Genomic DNA, 16,965 nt, shown 5'->3' on the forward strand with positions numbered 1-16,965 from the left:
TTTTATGCAGAAATTGTCTTTCATGTCTACTTTAATACTTTTACTCAGTAAAATCTGTGTATAGTACTTCAAGGAGAGGATCAGAGTATTTCTTCCATTGTTGGTTATTTGTGTATATTTGTTTGTGTGCGTATGATGACACTGATTTAGATAAAAGGCAATTCTGTTCCTTTTGCAATTTATATTGGTTTATTAGAATATTACAGTCAGATGTAGGGAATCTATTTGGCTGCATCTTCATGGCATGTTATATCTCTGTAAGCACATTTTTTTAATTGATCACTTTATTTTTCTTTATTCTGTAATGAAAAATGCCTCAGAAATAATTTTCTATTCCTATATATTTTTTGTTTGGGTGTGCAATGCTTAAAAATCACAAAGAGCAATAGAACATGATTTTTTTTACACTATAAATCATTTATTGAAATATAAATCATCTGAATGTACATGATGTAAAATAATGAAGCACAGTATTGAATCATCATACTGGGTGTGATTACCTTTACTTACAGGTAGGGTACTGATGACAACACATCACTCAACCGCACCACAAACATTCACATCCATACAGCCTGCCATAAGCATCTAAGACCAAAACTAGACGAGAGCTAATTTGTCAGCAACATCAAACGACAACAGTAAGACAAAAAGACAGGAAAGTGCAACAACCGTACGTAGTTTATGTCACAGTAAAAGAGAAGGAGGCAGTGGCACAGCTGGTTCAGCAGCAGGAAGATGCAGAGGGTTATAAAGAGTCTACAGATAATTGATGTATGACATCATATAAAAATGAATCTGTAGTTTATCTACTGTCTTCTTATAACTAGAACCTGCTAATAGACATCAGGACAACAGATAAAATATGAGGTTAGAGGATGTAACCTTCTGGTAAAGCACTATATACTTTTTATTGGCCATGCTGCCATATTTACTGATACAAATGCCTTTTGATCTCTATTATTTTATGATTCCCATATTTGCATGAGAAAACTAATATTTTTGACTGTCTACTGTGATGTTTTAATGTTTCTCTGACTGAAGAAGGGAGAATTATCTCCTTTTTTGTAATGGATTTCACAAAATTATTGTCTTCAATCGGGTGAATAAGGGTGGACAAGTTGAATATGTGTTTATAAAATATTTGAGTGCTATCCCAATAATTCTTTCTTATATAACAACTCTGAAGCTATTTACATTACAATCACACTTCGTTAGACAAAGCCTATATGACAGATATGACTGGGGACTTTATCTGAGAACAAATGTTTGAATTTGTATTTCTGCAAAAAGCGCAGCGCCAAGAAGCAACTCAGAAGCTCATTTCTCCGAACCATACAAACCGCTGTGGTAAAAATCTACTCGGTATTCACAAACTAAACATGTTTATATATTGATAAAGTAAAAAAATAAATTTGAATTACTGTATGTACTTAACCACTGAATACATTAAATGGTTATATACAAAAAAAATGCACATAGTCCAAATTTTGTGCTTTAAAATCCAAGTATTGCTACTGATTGTACCAGCATCAGGTGCTTCTCTTGCAGCAGGTGAGTATGGAGTGTGTTTACCTGCCAAAGTTGTTGCTAGTGTTGGAATCAAATAGTTTAAATAGTGCACTATAGTGGTTTTATAGATACCATATGAATGACGTCCCGCGGTGTTCAATCAAAGTTCTGACTAACATGTTTAATTTGTCCCTTGTTGCTTATATTGCTGTTAAAAGAATGCCCGATAGAATAAAGCTCTGCAAAGTACAAAGACAAATTAGATCTTTTTATCTAGATGTCTCCAACACACAGGCTCTGAGTCTTCTGAGTTCTTTAAGGTAACTTTCTGCTCACTCTCATCTCCAGCCCACGGGGACCGGGGGCAATGTCCGAGGGGTAGCGATGTCACCACAGAGTCATCCAGATACTGAAGTGGTTTTGTTCTGTCCTCTCTCTCTGATGGGGTGACTGATAGGAGGGGATGGCGGGGCTAGAGGGTTGACAGAACAGTCTTTGGTTCATTTACAGGTCTTTCTCTAGATTCCCATATCCTCACACCCCTTGTCTTTTCTGCCAATGCTATATAGGCTGAGCAGTCGTCACAGAAAGCTGTCTTCCACCAGGTCACTACAGTCTAGACACATCTCATCCAGCAGCGTGATGTCCTCCAGAGTCTCACCCTCACGCTTAGCAAAGGTGGAACTGCTGGAGCCTGTCTCAATGGCGCTCTCTTCAGATGTTTGAGAGCTACAGGGGGCATAAATAACACACAAGTTAATCGCATCTAAAGCGTAACACTGTGAACTGTAGCAAAAGTCACTGACTTTTACCTGTGTCTGTTCCTCTTTCCATATTCTTCGTCAGATATAGGGTCCAGGTCAGGAAGGGGAATGATGTAGCCACTGTCAGAGCTCAACCGCTGTTCATCAAAGCCACTTTCTCTGTCCTTCAGCTTCCCCTGGTTTTTGTAGGCAATCCCAATGTAGTCCTCATTTTCCATGCATACCCGAGTAACCGCAGGGTGGTCGCTCTTCAGGAACTCGTGGTTTACTCTTTCGTATTGCTGAATCAAAAACAACATGGGCCCATTAGAACTAGATACCAATACAGGGTGGAAACAAAAGATATAACTTTTTCCTGTTGCGCAAAAGCAATGATGATTCAATTCACAGAATAACCATAGAACTATGGAGCCACAGGACTGGAGAAGTGCGGTATGTTGTGTGTAATCACTAGCTCATTTGCCAGCTGGATGGTGCGATCTAAACTGAAAATTACATATCTCATGCTAGCGTGAGGTGCTAAAACAGGAGCTGGTTCGTGTTCTGCCACCAGCCATTTACACTGTGGGGAAGGCAGAGGTGAGGCCGGTTTGATGTGCCATGTGTAGTGGGGTCATTAAGACAGGGTGGTGGAGGCAAGAACTGGGGCTGTGTCATTAGGCCAGCTGCTCTGACATCCAGCTACTGCATTTGAACTCTAATCACTTGTAGGTTTGTGTGCTTCCATGTGTGTGTGTGGTTTTTTTTTTTTTTTAAGAAAAAGCGAGAGAGCTTGAAAAAAATATCCAAATGCAGAGAGAGTGGAAAGGGCTTTAAATACACAGCTTGCATTTTAAACACATGCTTGGTAAATGATACCTAAAAAGCCAATAAACAGCTAGAAAATGAAAAAAAATAAAAGGGTAACAGAATGCACACGTCCAACCATGAGGTCAAGAATGAGCAGAGGTAAATCTTGAAAGCAGGTGTTAAGTTTCCACAGAGCTCTGAGGCTGTAAGAGGTCACAAGGAGACTCACCCTCTTGTAGCTGGAGGGTAACAACGAAGCTACTGTTTCACTCAGACCCAGGAAAGATGGCCTCTTCTCTGGCTCACTGTTCCAGCACTTCATCATCATCTCATACCTGAAAAAGCAACAAACATGTGATCTGATGCAATCGTCGAGAACATACAAGCTGTCTTGCACTTTGTAAGTTTATCTTGACAGATTCGAGATGCTGTATATGAGCGGTCCCCAACCCCCGGGCCTCGGACCGGTACCGGTCCGTGAGTCGTTTGGTACCGGGCTGTGAGAGTTGAGGCTCAGGTGTGAAATGTATAGTTTTCAGGGTTTTTATCGGTTTTCAGCGTTATTTTGTTATCGTTTACTCGGTTTTCCTGGGTCTTTTCACGTGTGTTATGAATAAATCTTCTTGTTTTCGGTACCGGTACTAGTTTTATTTTGTTGTATTTATCCGCGACACCTTAAAGGCCGGTCCATGAAAATATTGTCGGGCATAAACCGGTCCGTGGCGCAAAAAAGGTTGAGGACCGCTGCTGTATATCACAGCACAGAAATGAACATCCCAACAAAGCAACTGTATAACCATTACGTGAACCCCTACATACACATCATGAGGTGCATGCTCTGGTTTTGACATCCTGTATCCACTCTTGATCTTGTTGTAGAAACTCGAGTCCACCACCATCCCTGGGTACGGGGTGCCACCTTTGCACAGAGACATTTTCACGTGAGTTTCTCAACCAATATTTGGATTTGCTTTTCTTTAACAGAGGTTTGCTGGGACTCACCTAGGGAGAATATCTCCCAGAGGAGGATGCCGTAAGACCACACGTCGCTCAGAGTGGTGTACAAGTTATCAAAAATACTCTCTGGTGCCATCCACTTCACCGGGAGAAAAGTCTGTTTTACGGCAGAAACAAAATCTTCAGCTATTGTTGAATCTGTTATTTTTTAAACTACAGTATAATTTGTCCGGAGAAGAAACACTTACGCTCCCTTTGGATACATAGTTGTTGTCATGCATGATATCTCTAGCCAGTCCAAAGTCACAGATCTTCACTATCTTGCCCTGAGAGAGAAGGACATTCCTGGCTGCAAGGTCTCGATGTACACACTGTTGAAAGAAAGTAAGGAAACCTGATTAGCACTTCATTGAACGACATAGCTGTTCTCAGTTCTCTCTTAAACTCATATTCTCTTCGAGCTCAAACCAGTACACTCTGCTCCCATAGCTACTCTCTCAAGCACATTTTTAATGCAGTTTCATAATGCTTTATAAAGCATACTCTTTGTGTATACATGCCAGTTGGAGGGATGTCTGTGACCACTGGATATTTAGGGATAATAACTATGAAGCTGAATGAAAAACTTCTGGCTGCAGTGCGTCCCTGTCTGGTAATTCTAGCTCTGGCTGTGCTGCTACTATATTCGGTTCCTGGCCGCTCTCTGGAGTGGGCTCAGCAGCCTTCACGGGACTGCTTATCACACAACCACTGATTTCCTTAGTTCGCCCCTTTGGCCAGTATGGCTGTCTTCATATAGGTCAAAGCACAAAACCTATAATCTGCGATTAGTGCAGAGGGAAGCAGGGGAATGCAAGGTTGTAGATCTGTGCGTGAAAAAAAAAATTCTTTTAAACTTACATTTTTGGAGGCAAGAAACTCCATGCCTTTGGCCACCTGGTAGGTAAAGCTGAGCAGGTCAGTGGTGGTGAGGCCTTCATTTACGTCGTCTGACAGCATGATTTCCATTTCACCTTCTGGTTTAGAAAACACACACAAACACACCCTGAAGCGTTATGCGAGTGTATGTTCAACGTGTATTGCAAATATAGCACTGCCTGCGCAAACCTGGCTTTTACTAATGGCAGGGAGAAATGAGGCATTATTATGCATGTGCTGCAATTATCCTCTCCATGTAATTGCAGGGTTTTACCAGTCCTAAAATTCTGACAGGGTGTACCCCCTGGCTAAAACACTGACTCAAACATAGCACCAAGGCCAAACAAGTCCACATCAATAACTCTGAGGGCAGAGCAAGAAGCAGGACAGGAAGACGGTGCGTACCACTCGAGTCTTTCTGCGAGGGTGGATGGTCATAGTTAGACCGCTGGATGTCTGAGTACTTGGAGGCATTGCTCATCTCCAGCATGGGCACATACTGAGTGCTGTCAGCCTGCTTCATATCCATGTAGTCCCCTTTGCTTTCAAATGACAGGATCACATAACTGGGAGCAAAGACAAGAAAGGAACGTTGTTAGTGATGGCAACCTATAGCAAAAATACATTCTACAAATTATGTGCATGCATGTCAGTTTATATGTGTGTGTGTCCTTAAATCCTCTCACTCCCCTAGGCTGAGGTTAGAGGAAGATGTGGTTGAGGATAACATGGTAGCCAGGATTAAATTGTGTTATGGTCATTTTGAGGTGTGGTCACTGTGAGTCATCCATCAACACAGATGAGCCTCAAAAGAGAGCAAGAGAGGGCTGCTATTTTACCATGAGGATTTGGGTGGACACAATTAACAGGTACCTCCATAGTAACGCAATTAAATTGAAAGCGGAGACCACTTCAGACTGTGATCTGATTAGGCAAAGATGCCAGACAACCTCCTCAACCATGGAGAAACTGGTGATAGAGTTACTGATTGGGGGTAGATGGACAATGTGAGTGCATGTGTTGTAAACGGTTGCTTGGGCTTGTAAAGACTTGAGGATGTTTGGTCTTTTTGCAAAGTACCTTTTGATAACTGTCTGCATGGAAAAAAAAATATCATTCCACAAATGAAAATACATTATTTGTGATATATGTGCAGATGTGAGAAATATCTTCTATATGTTGTACCTCCTGCTGCTTTCATCTGCAGGGTTGATTCCAAAGATATCCAGCTCCTTCTTGTTCTTCTCGGGGTTCAGACTGAGGAAGTTCTCCCTGTTCTTGTGCAGATAGTTAACCAGGTCCCCATAGAAGCAGTACTCAGTGATAATGTAGATAGGGCCTGGGAACAACACAGAAGATGAAGTCGTGCATTGGCGTCAGTCTGCAGGCTAATCTTATCAGAGGCTCATAAAAGGCTAAAAGCACAGTCAAGAGGGCAAGCCTCCACTTTCCCATAAAAAGCCTATTAAAATACCACACCCAGCAAGAGCTGAGGAAGGCTGTCAATCTTTTTGGGCTGTTACGATTGTAAATGTCTGCAGTTCCCAAATCTGAAAGAGTGTTTGTGTGAGTGCGTGCATACAAATGTGGGTGTTATTGTTTGTGTGTCTTTGTAAAGTGGTGACTAAATTACATAGGAGAGGCAACAGTGGTTATGATAAACAGTCATTATACTACCTTACATGTTTGCTTATGAAAGTGAGTGTGTGCATGTGTCTCTATGTGTGTGTGTGTGTGCGTGTGTGTGCGTGTGTGTGTGTGTGTGTGTATGTGTTTATGTGTCTTTATGTCCTTGGTTTGTGTGGGTTATTTACCTGACTTGGTGCATGCTCCCAGGAGGTTAACAATGTTGAGATGGGGTCCAAGATGAGTCATGATCTTGAGTTCAGACATCAGGGCCTGTTTCTCACTGGAGCGTGCTGTGGCTGAAAGAAGGTACAGCAAGCATGACTATCACACACTCAGTCAAACCAACAACAAGCCACTCAGTCCCATATCTAAAGACTTTTATCATAAGATATGGGACTAAAGATAAAAATATTTCTCTGTAGTGTCCTGTCTTCACTATAGTGAAAACTATATTTTTCTTGTCTTTACAGCTTTCACTTTGCCACCCCCCTTGAGTTCCTTCAACAAATAAAATGAGCTGTCAGCTGTTTTCCCAGTAATATATGATAATGTATATAGACAGACCGGTGCCACTGACTGAATTCATTGTTAGAATTTTTTCAAGGCTTATTTTATTTACCACTGAATTCAGTCAGTTATGACATGGCAACTGTTAAACTCACGTTTCAGCATTTTCACTGCCACCTTCATGACAGGTTGGGAGCGGCTGAGCCCATAGGCGGTGCCCTCTACCACCTTCCCAAAGGCTCCAGAGCCCAAGATACGACCTGTGAAAGACGCGACAACAGGGGATCAGTTTCCTTGTAATAAAAACAAAAGAAACTGCTCAGGCATACAAACACATCCATACACTTTGCATGCTTCTGCTCTCTCATCTGTGACTCTTTCCAGTGATTGACTGTCCCCTTGATCACTGACTCAAAACAAATCCCAGGCAGAAAAACCTCAAGCTGGATTAGTTTATCGCACCCTAACTTCAAAGAAAGAGTGAGCCATCCTGGCTGGAACATCCCAGCAGGGAGGCCACAGAGCCTCTATAGAGTTAGCATATAAAAAATGACTGTCAGCTCACCAAGCACAAGTCTGTCACGGGGAAACTCCCATCTGGAGTCATAGGGAAGCTGCATGGGATCCACATAGATGTACTCATGACCGTCTGGGCTCACAGATTCTATGACCCTCCAGCGGATTTCATATCGTGGTTTCTGAGAGACAAAGAACGCATAAAAGATGGTTAATTAACATTTGCAAATTTACTTTTGTTCTAACAGTATTGGGGTCTTTGTTTTGCAGATCCACCCACAAATTAAATTTCCTTTATTGTCTCGAAAGGAAATTTTAAGTTCAGGAGCTGATTATGCAATATTGAAATATCTTGCAGGTGAAAAGACTAACAGTGTCCAGTTGAAAGCTCAGAGTAAAATCTGCAGTTCATTATGTATGCTGAAAAAAGAGAAATGGATGAACTGGTGAGCAGGTGAGAAGTGGGGATAAAATGCAAAAATGATCACAACAATACCTGTTTCCAGATAACAACCAAGACAATGAGTGAGATGATGACAATGACCAGGAGCACCAGCACAGCAGCAGCTACAGTCAGCTCAGGGTGAGGGCCTGTTCAAGAGGAAATCCAGCAGTCACACATGTTAAATGGATCACGCATTAATCACGTGGATGCAGCATGTCTACTGAAATTCTTGCAGTGAAATGTGCTTTATTTATTGCATAAGAAATATGAAAACCACAGGGTGCGCAGAGAGTTAAGCCAAAAAGTCATGTTGAGAAAACAACACAGAAGTGGGGGGGATGGGGTGGAGATGAGGAGCTGTTGTAGGGAGATGGGGGTGAAATTGTAAAGCTCATTTGAAAGGACCAAATGGCCTAGTGATTCCTGGAGTCCCAAAATTAGCTGTCAGAAGAAGAGCCCCTTCCTGATGACTCACCATCAGTTGTGCCACTAAAATGTCATCAGCTGACAGCTGCTACAACACTGGCAGAGCTAAGCTAGCCCTAAACAGTCTTTACAGAGCACATCACACCCTGAGCGTCAAAAATTAAAGGAAATTTGGAGGATAAAAGGTGGAAAAAAAACAACATCATTTCAAAGCTAGGTTAAAAAAAAGGAGGTTATTGAAGAGGATGCAGTGAAATATGTTTGTGTGCTCTCACCATTGGACACCAGTTTGACCTCCCTGCTGACAACAGCCATTTCGTTCCTGGCCAGGCAGCGCACTGCCATTGTGCTTTCCAGATGACCAAACATGACCTGGCTCTCCAGGTTATTGTCTTCATCAATGTGTGAGTCCAATGTGATCTCAGTGGAGTTGGCAGGGATGGGCACCCACGAAGACGAATCATTAGCGCAACTGGATGGTAACAGCAGTAAAAAGACTATGTAGAGCATGTGTGTATATAGAGAGGTCCAGGAACAAATGAATGTTTTCTCAAAGAAGACTGCACATACTGTTTGATATTCTTGCAGACAAACCACTCCACCGTGGGTGTCGGCTGCCCTCTGGTAATGCAAACCACAGACTGGCCTTGAGGTGCGCCATGGTGAACGTCCATCAGATCAACAATGACTGCAGGCACTGTAACACAGTCAGTGTAAGCATGAGAAAAAAAATCAGACTTTAACTGAGGCTAAAAGGTTGTCAGAGCAGTAATCATGGGAATTGATTTCTCTGACCTTTGATTTCAAGGATTAAACTGATATCACGACTTTGGTTTCCGTTCTCCACCCGCATGGTGTAGTTCCCGCTGTCCTCCTCCTTGGCTCGGATCAGGGTGAGAACACTCCTGTAGCTGTAAAGAACAACACAACCAGAAGTTCCAATAAGCACCCAGTAGTGACAGCTCACAGTCGCATCAACTCTAACTAATTAAAAGGTAAACTAGCTAATGCATGAGAATTTTATTTTGAGGTTGTCATTAGCTCTGCTGCCATTAGTGGCTTTTCACCTGGTTTCATTGATCTGCCGAAGGCTGGTGGAGATCTCTGCAGTCACATAACTGAGTGGGTAGCCATCTTTAAACCAGCTGACATGAACACTTGGGAAGGAGTTGACAACAGCCCTGAACTCACAGACTTTATCCAGCGCTGCAGATTCGTATTCTCTGAACTCCGGCTTGATGGACAAGATATCGCTTGCTGTGAGACATGAAGAGAGTCCAAAAGATAATCACTAATGTAACATTGTAAAAAGAAAGACTTCAGAAATAGTATACATGATATTCACTCTGGATAAGGAAGGTTTTATACCATAAACTTGAATAGCTAGTTGTTTCGTCTGGCCCCTGTTACTCAGTATGTCAGTGATGGAGCAAGAGTAGATGCCGCTGTCTTTGGTTGAAGCTTGTGGGATGGTCAGGGTATAAAAGATCTCCTGAGTTCTCTTATTTTCTCGCACTGTTTTTGTACCACGATTTGCCTACCAAACAAAAAGGGAACATCAGAGATGCTCAGTTACAAACAATTTTAAAACAACATTAAATACAGTTGGAGTCAAAATGACGTGTGCATTCACCAGTTTGCCGGGATACTTCCAGTGATCTTCCAGAATCTCAGATCCCCGAGCCAGACAGGTGACAGTTATTGTGTCGCCCACCAGCAGAGCAGTCTTTTTTGCTGTCAACTCAACATCCAGCTCATCTGTGATACAACATTTTATCGAGTTAAAATGATGGTGTAGAGGTAAATCTTGATCTTAGAATTAACATGTAGGATGCTAAACTTGTGTCTTTGTCTTACATATTCACGAACACAAGAAAACACACCTGTCCAGCCATGGACAATATATTCCTCGCTGTAGAATTCGTGTCCATTTATGACGGCCTTGCAGACATAGGTTCCAGCAATGAATATCCCCAAAGCGCCCCTCTTGCTGTCATAAATACTAGGCACAGGCTGCTGGGTGTCACTGTTAATCAGAGTCACGTTAGCATTTGGATCAGACACTCGACACTGGATCTCCATCTCATCGTATCCAGACAGGACGTGGTTGCCAAAAGGTATCAGTGATTCCAGAAAGGGGACATCGGGGTCTGTGTAGGAATAAAACAAGATTATCACACCAGAAAATAAAATCAAACACACAAAACACACAAGCTCAGTTTACTCCATACCTGGAACATAAATGTAGATTCTGCTAAATTCTGCTGTATCCTCAGTGATAGTTCTACTATAAAAGCACGTGTAGTAGCCAGTGTGGCTTGCGGTGGCACTATCCACTGTGATGGTGCTGAAAAACAAGCCGTTGGAGTCCTCCTGCGTTTGCTCCGATAAATTGATTGGCGTCTCCCAGCCCAGTTTTTCCTGTCCATGACAGGTCAAGGCGAAAGGGGTGTGGAGAGTAACTACCATCTCGTCCAGCTCTGGCAGCAGCACAGGGACTGAAGATGATGGGATCATTCCTGCAGTGGGGGCTGAAAGAAGACACATACAGTGGGTCATAAATCTTCTATAGGTCCTAAATACTCTATGGTCTGTCAGTCTGTCTTTCTTACCTTTCACGTGCAGGTTAAAGGAGAACTGAGCAGTGTGAGAGCCACTTTGAGCAATTATGGTATAATTTCCATTGTCTTTTTCCAGAGGATGTCTGAATTTCAAAATGCTCAGATACCTGGGTAAGAAAATGATATGCTAAATAAGGATAATGCTAAAATCACATTTACATCTCATTGTCATACATGTCTTTTTTTTTTTAAATGTTAATAGTTTTGCCGCTACTTGTGGGAGATGTTATGCTGGACAACCACCATAAGACCTTCAAACTAAATAACTGCTGTCAATGTTGAATTTTCCTGCATATAAATCTAATAACAAAGAATATTTTTCCTCACCGATTTCCTCCCTGGTGGCTAGTCGTAGTAAAGAGGTAGTAGTTCACTTGTAAGTCTTCGTCATCTTTCATCCATATCACTTTGGGGGCTGGGTATGCGTCAATAATGATAGTAAACTCTGTCTCCTCAAAACTGTGGACAAATTCTGTGGATAAAATCCCACTGTGGTCCATGGCCACAAAAGAATTCTCCTCTGCAAAAGGAAAAAGCAGAAGACTGCAGGTTAAAATGGGTTAAAGTGAGTGAGGAAAGTTAACAGTGGTGCAAGTCAAGGACTGGGAAGAAGGCACATTGACAGGGAGGCTGAAGGTGAAATGAAGATCTGACACACATCTGTTGAACCCATCCTATAAAACACAGTAGCTGATGCTGAAAGCAGCGGTGATGTTTTATGGTTGGATAGCAGAAAATGACTTCCACACACTGCTGAAAGCACTTTGTGTACATATGGGAAAATACTAATTTGACCTGAATGATGATGAGAATGTTAAATATATATGATATAACTGATTTTAAGTCGGCCGTTTACGCAGTTATTCACATTATTACAGGTCTGCTGGAAACTCATTGGTGGTATCTAGGAAAGGTTTCTTGGGGATGACTCACCAAAGACCGTCACAGCCACCTTTTTGACTCTGACCTCACCGCGTTTGTCTGTAACAGAGCACTCATAGGTGCCACTGTCCTCTGAGGCGGCTCGTGGGATACTGAGGATGTAGACGACCCGCTCAGGAAAAGTTTCCTTCATCAAAACTGCATCCTTAGCCTATAGACACAAAAGAACAGTGTGAGATCACCAGAGAAAAAAAAATTAGCAATATGATATCTGAATGTTGTAATTCACAGAGTTTTCCCTTTTGCAGATACAACATCTGTATATCAGAATCTGTATGTCATGGTGCTGAAGGCTAATGGTTAAAACACTTGCTAGGCCACAGGAGATAAATTAGGATCACAGAGGCTTTTAAAGAGCCTGTAATTGCAGCTGAGACCAAAACCAGGAGTCATAAGTCCTGTGTTCCTGACCATCTCTGGAAAAGGGCTTAAAGGAATCCCATGCAAAATGTGCACATAGATTAACTATCTGAATATAAACAAACTTAAGTTACAAATGCAACTTGCTCTGACCCTTCAACGTAACACGCATTAAAAGCATTAAATGTTTAGCTGGTTTACAGGAGCAGATAACATCTGTCTGACATGTTTCAAAGTCAGTGGGGTCAAAGATTTACTATGGTTTCTCTTGCCCTTCTTTTAAACTGCTTCTTTCCCTCAAGATAGCTGTGGCAGTTAACTCTATGCAAAAGTGCTGTGTTTGGCTTACATCCTCACAATAAAGACTCAACCTTCAGTTGCTGCTTTCCTAACACATAATTTGTAACCACTAAAGGCTGTCCTCTGAGCTATATTCCACTTGCCACTGCTAGCTTTGGGTCCAAAACCATTATTTTCTTATTTAAGGCTCAGTACTGCTGGCTTGGAAATGACATTGGGTAGAAGGACACACTGCAAGATGAAGTGGATGAGTGGCTGAAGCTGTATAGGAGACTAAATTTAATTAAAATGGGAAAACACAGAGGGAAATGACTGCATCTTGCCTGTTTTTTAGGATGGAGCCACTGCTGTTGAAAGTCCAGGCCAGAAGGAACGATGCATGTGATGTTGAAAGGCTGCCCTGCTCGCAACGTCTCTTCACTGGCTATTATCTCCATAGGGTCTAAAGAGGGACCAGCGGAGAGCATTTATCAGCAACACAATCTCTCACATCACGTGTGGCAGCCTGATTACCGTGACTTGATTTATCGCAGAGTGGTGGTTATACACCAACACACACACACACAAACACACAGAGAGTGCAAACATGCATGTGAAGTCATCCCACTTCTGTAATAATGACATAATGTCATGCAGTGAGATCACCCTGTAGCCTTCTCTTCATAAACAGGAGTGTTTGCAGCTGTTCAGTTATTCTTTTTTTTATCTTTATCCTGCCATTACCATGTCTATAGCTCCTATTTCTTTTTTAGTAAAAAGAGAGTATATCATACAACAACTACACTTGTCTTGACTTACCATTAGATATTACAGTGTAAATAGAACTTCGGAATATCTGGTCATCCACATTGGTTTCACACTGGTACTGCCCAGGAGATAGGTTGTTTGAGAAGAAGCCTTCTTTGTTGTTGTATAAGGCATGCATAGCCTCTCCACTGGGGACTTTTCTCAGGATGACATAGGAGTCCCAGTGAGACACACGACATGGGATGTTGAATCCATAATTGTCCATATTGTCCATGGAGACAACCAGGTCTGTGGGTAACTCGGGGACAAATGGAACATGTGGATCTAGGTTTAAAAAAAGAAGATTTTTATAATTTGCTTCATCAGCCTATGGCATGTGGGCGACCGCTAAACGCGAAAAACCGACACCCCCCACAAATTCACTCTAGTGCTGTAAGCCGCCCGAGCAAAAGTTATATGGTATAGCATAACATATGACCAATATATTCACCTGGGACAAAAACATAAATTTCTGCTTCAGCATCTTCCAGTTCTTCATCCGGGTCTTCATATTTGCACGTGTAATAACCTGTGTTTTCTACAGTTGCGTTGTCTATGAAGAGTGTTGAAGTGTAATACCCCGGATAAACCAGGGCGTTTTTCGGCAGCGGTTCCTCCCAAACCACGTTTCTTTTACCGGTGCAGCTTATATTGAAGATGGAATTGCGCTGTAGGACAAACTCCTCCTGGTCAGACAAGATGGTTGGTGGAGGCAGTCCAGAGGTAACTAAGAGACAGTTTGGTAAACATCAGAGAAACAGCTGGGAAACTATCAAAAGGATTTACCTGCAGACTGTTTTACTTACCTGTAACCAAAACCACCAAACTGCCCCCAAAGAGGACAAACGTCTTCAGCCAATCCATGACTATGGATGCTTTGACCTGTAAAGACAAACGGTTATTTACTAAAGACGAGGACACTTTATCCGATCTTACACGATTTATCCCATTTGAAAGCATTAATGTTTTTAAAAAAAAAATGGATCAGTGGAGTTTTCACTTTTGAATTTTGACTTCTACTTCCTTTAAGCCCAACTTTAAGTAATTATATCGAGCATGCGCTTGCTATGATGCGTGCACATTTCTGGTGCCACACATTGCTTTAGTGCTGAAACTGTACACATGTGAAATTTATTGCAGATATGCATCCATTATTTTTATTAAGAGGAGAATTACTATTCGCAAATTGTGACTCGCAATTCTGCCGTTAACCCTTTAACCTGAACCATGAAATAACTGCCAGAAATCTTTAATTTTTTGATAACGGAGTGTTTGTTAGACAAAATATATAAAAACGTATCGAATTTTAATCTGATTATATATGATATTTAATATGTATCACATTTGCTACACAAGCCATATTTTTGCAATTTAGTCATTAAAAAGTTGTCATGCAATTCATATCATTTTTGAGGGTAAAAAGAGCCAGTGGTGGCTGCTCCCAATCGATAGAGGGCGACACAGTCCGCCTTATAAGTGCATCGAAGCTAATCCCCCCCCCCCCCCTTTGCTTACTCGCTCTCCTAAAGCTTATCTTTTCGTTTTATAAATGCACATTTTAGTTTTTGCATGGAATGTAAGCACAAATTGGTTGCACATTGTTCTGTTTCTCCCCTTTTTGTTACAATTCTAAATGTACCTATAAAAACACTGTTATCATCTGGATAATCAGGTCTGATACCTTCTCAAATTTAGCCCATTATTCCGAACAATTCTTTACAATGATCGTGTTATGTCTGGCTTTTTCAGGTAGCTCGGCAACTATGATCCCCATATTCTTTGAAGCTGATGGGCGATCAGGGATTTTTTATTTTTTTGTAAATCAGGGGGAGCATAATTTGAGTGGCCCACTCAAAGAAAACTCTGCTAAAGATTAAGCTCCCCTTCAATTAACTTTAAGTATTTTTCTTTCTTTTTATATCTCAAAATAGGTTTTGCATGTGACGGGGAGGTCTAGATTCCGTTTTCTGCATAACTTCCCTGGTCCCAGACAATACAGTTGCTGGTCCCTTTGCTGTTTCCTGTGGCTGCCCGCTCTGGCTCAGTCGAAAAGAACTAAATTATCCATGGGTAACCTGGGTTTGTTTAGCTCTATAATTAGCGCGCCCAGTGTGCACAAAAGTACATATTCGCGTGGGAATCAGTTGACAAAATGCCTAATCCGTTTGGCATGTTTGTACACTCGCGTTGTCTCAAACAATTTCGAGAGAGGATTTTTCAATTGCATTGGCTTGGCAAGAATTCTGTAGCCACTGAGCGTAAATCTGACTGAGCCTAAAGTGGCAGTAAGACTTCGTGCACGTCCCGATCCACTTTTATTTCCTCTGCTCTCCCAGCAGGAGACTCGACAAATGCGCCACAGAGCAAACGCATCCTCCGCTGGGTTTGGACACAGTTGAGCAACAGCTGATATTGGCTTATCTCAACTTTCACCGGGTCGGTTATGTACCATAATTTTCCATTAAAAAATTAAGAAACTGTCAAATACAGTTAAAATGTTTTAAATTCTTGTGAGAATTCACTCTTGAAATTCTGACCGCAAGCGGTATTCCTCTGTTAAACCCGTTGGTGACATGGCCCTAAAAGTTCTTCCTTTCTTCTTTTTCTCCTCTTGGATCAGTTCAGCCTCCGCTCGAAATCTCCAGTCAGCCTTATTGAAGTGCAACCAGCACAGATTTTCCATTTTAATTCCTCACATTCCTGGGACAGACTAGAAAACAATGTGATGTACAATTTCCAATGTGTTTCTCATTAAATGCCAAGCAGCATCCCACAATGGAGCCTTCAGTCTTCGAATTGACACCTCCAGCTGTGAGCCTAAAACCGAGCGCTTTTATCCAGCAGAGTCAGCATGATCTCTCCGCTTGGCGTCCAGGGGTGAGACCATATGGTGCAAGGGGGAGAGGAAATCAAACCCCAAAATCCTTTTGGATTGTTTAATGCAAAGCCTGCATACAAATTGCAGGGTCGAAGGGCTCCCTGCGATCCATATTAAGTGAATGCAACTTTTAGATCAACTGTCCTATTAATATGATACGAAATGATATAGTGCATTAACTGGCTAAACTAATTAGGAAGATAATTAAACTCCACCTAATCTTACAGAACAGTAATCTACTGTAGATTTCCCACTCTTTAATCATATCAAAACGAGACAACTTTTCAAAAGACTAAGAAAAATAGTTTCAATCGACCCCTTAATTACCTTATACTAATCCCTGCTTTATATTCCTTTCGTGTAAGTATATCCACAATGAATTGGTCACTCCAAATGCCGCAGCATAAAGGGTCCTTTGCAGCGGTTATAATCCTCAGAGGTCCTGCTCTGTGAGAGCATATGTGCCACCCTCTGTCCGCATCCACGACTGCCTTCACTACTGCGCTCCAGCTACATCGACCTGTAACTGATTCGATGTTACAGTCCACCCTCCTCCCACCGAAAAAAAGTAATCATCTGTCTCAAAGTAAATAACTCCCAGGAAATGACCCCCCCCCC

General features: G+C 41.8%; 1 protein-coding gene across 1 annotated transcript; it reads right to left on the bottom strand.

Annotated features, from left to right (window-relative positions):
* Positions 1-397: 397 nt before the first annotated feature.
* Positions 398-16,884, bottom strand: pdgfra (platelet-derived growth factor receptor, alpha polypeptide). The gene is made up of 29 exons (XM_005732295.2): positions 16,675-16,884; positions 14,276-14,351; positions 13,921-14,196; positions 13,482-13,754; positions 13,007-13,125; positions 12,015-12,174; positions 11,409-11,601; positions 11,073-11,188; positions 10,692-10,991; positions 10,344-10,610; positions 10,094-10,218; positions 9,829-9,997; positions 9,528-9,717; positions 9,256-9,371; positions 9,031-9,157; positions 8,736-8,932; positions 8,086-8,180; positions 7,639-7,771; positions 7,229-7,333; positions 6,752-6,862; positions 6,123-6,276; positions 5,343-5,503; positions 4,920-5,035; positions 4,268-4,390; positions 4,065-4,176; positions 3,882-3,981; positions 3,292-3,397; positions 2,322-2,554; positions 398-2,238 (listed from the first exon to the last, which is right to left on the bottom strand). Exons 2-29 carry the CDS (start codon positions 14,331-14,333, stop codon positions 2,091-2,093), a joined length of 4,383 nt encoding a protein of 1,460 aa, XP_005732352.1. The 5' UTR covers positions 14,334-14,351; positions 16,675-16,884; the 3' UTR covers positions 398-2,090.
* Between the last annotated feature and the right edge of the window lie 81 nt (positions 16,885-16,965).

This window comes from Pundamilia nyererei, unplaced genomic scaffold, assembly GCF_000239375.1.
Source record: "Pundamilia nyererei isolate P.nyererei 1_Seehausen unplaced genomic scaffold, PunNye1.0 scaffold00046, whole genome shotgun sequence".
Classification (NCBI taxonomy): Eukaryota; Metazoa; Chordata; class Actinopteri; order Cichliformes; family Cichlidae; genus Pundamilia; species Pundamilia nyererei.

Excerpts from the sequence above, each read along its gene's own strand:
- pdgfra (XM_005732295.2), bottom strand. The coding sequence starts at position 14,333 with ATGGATTGGCTGAAGACGTTTGTCCTCTTTGGGGGCAGTTTGGTGGTT. Across the intron at positions 8,933-9,030 it reads GTCTGCAAGAATATCAAACA|TTGCGCTAATGATTCGTCTT; the intron begins GTATGTGCAGTC and ends GTTACCATCCAG. Across the intron at positions 6,863-7,228 it reads GGCAGTGAAAATGCTGAAAC|CCACAGCACGCTCCAGTGAG; the intron begins GTGAGTTTAACA and ends ACCTTCTTTCAG.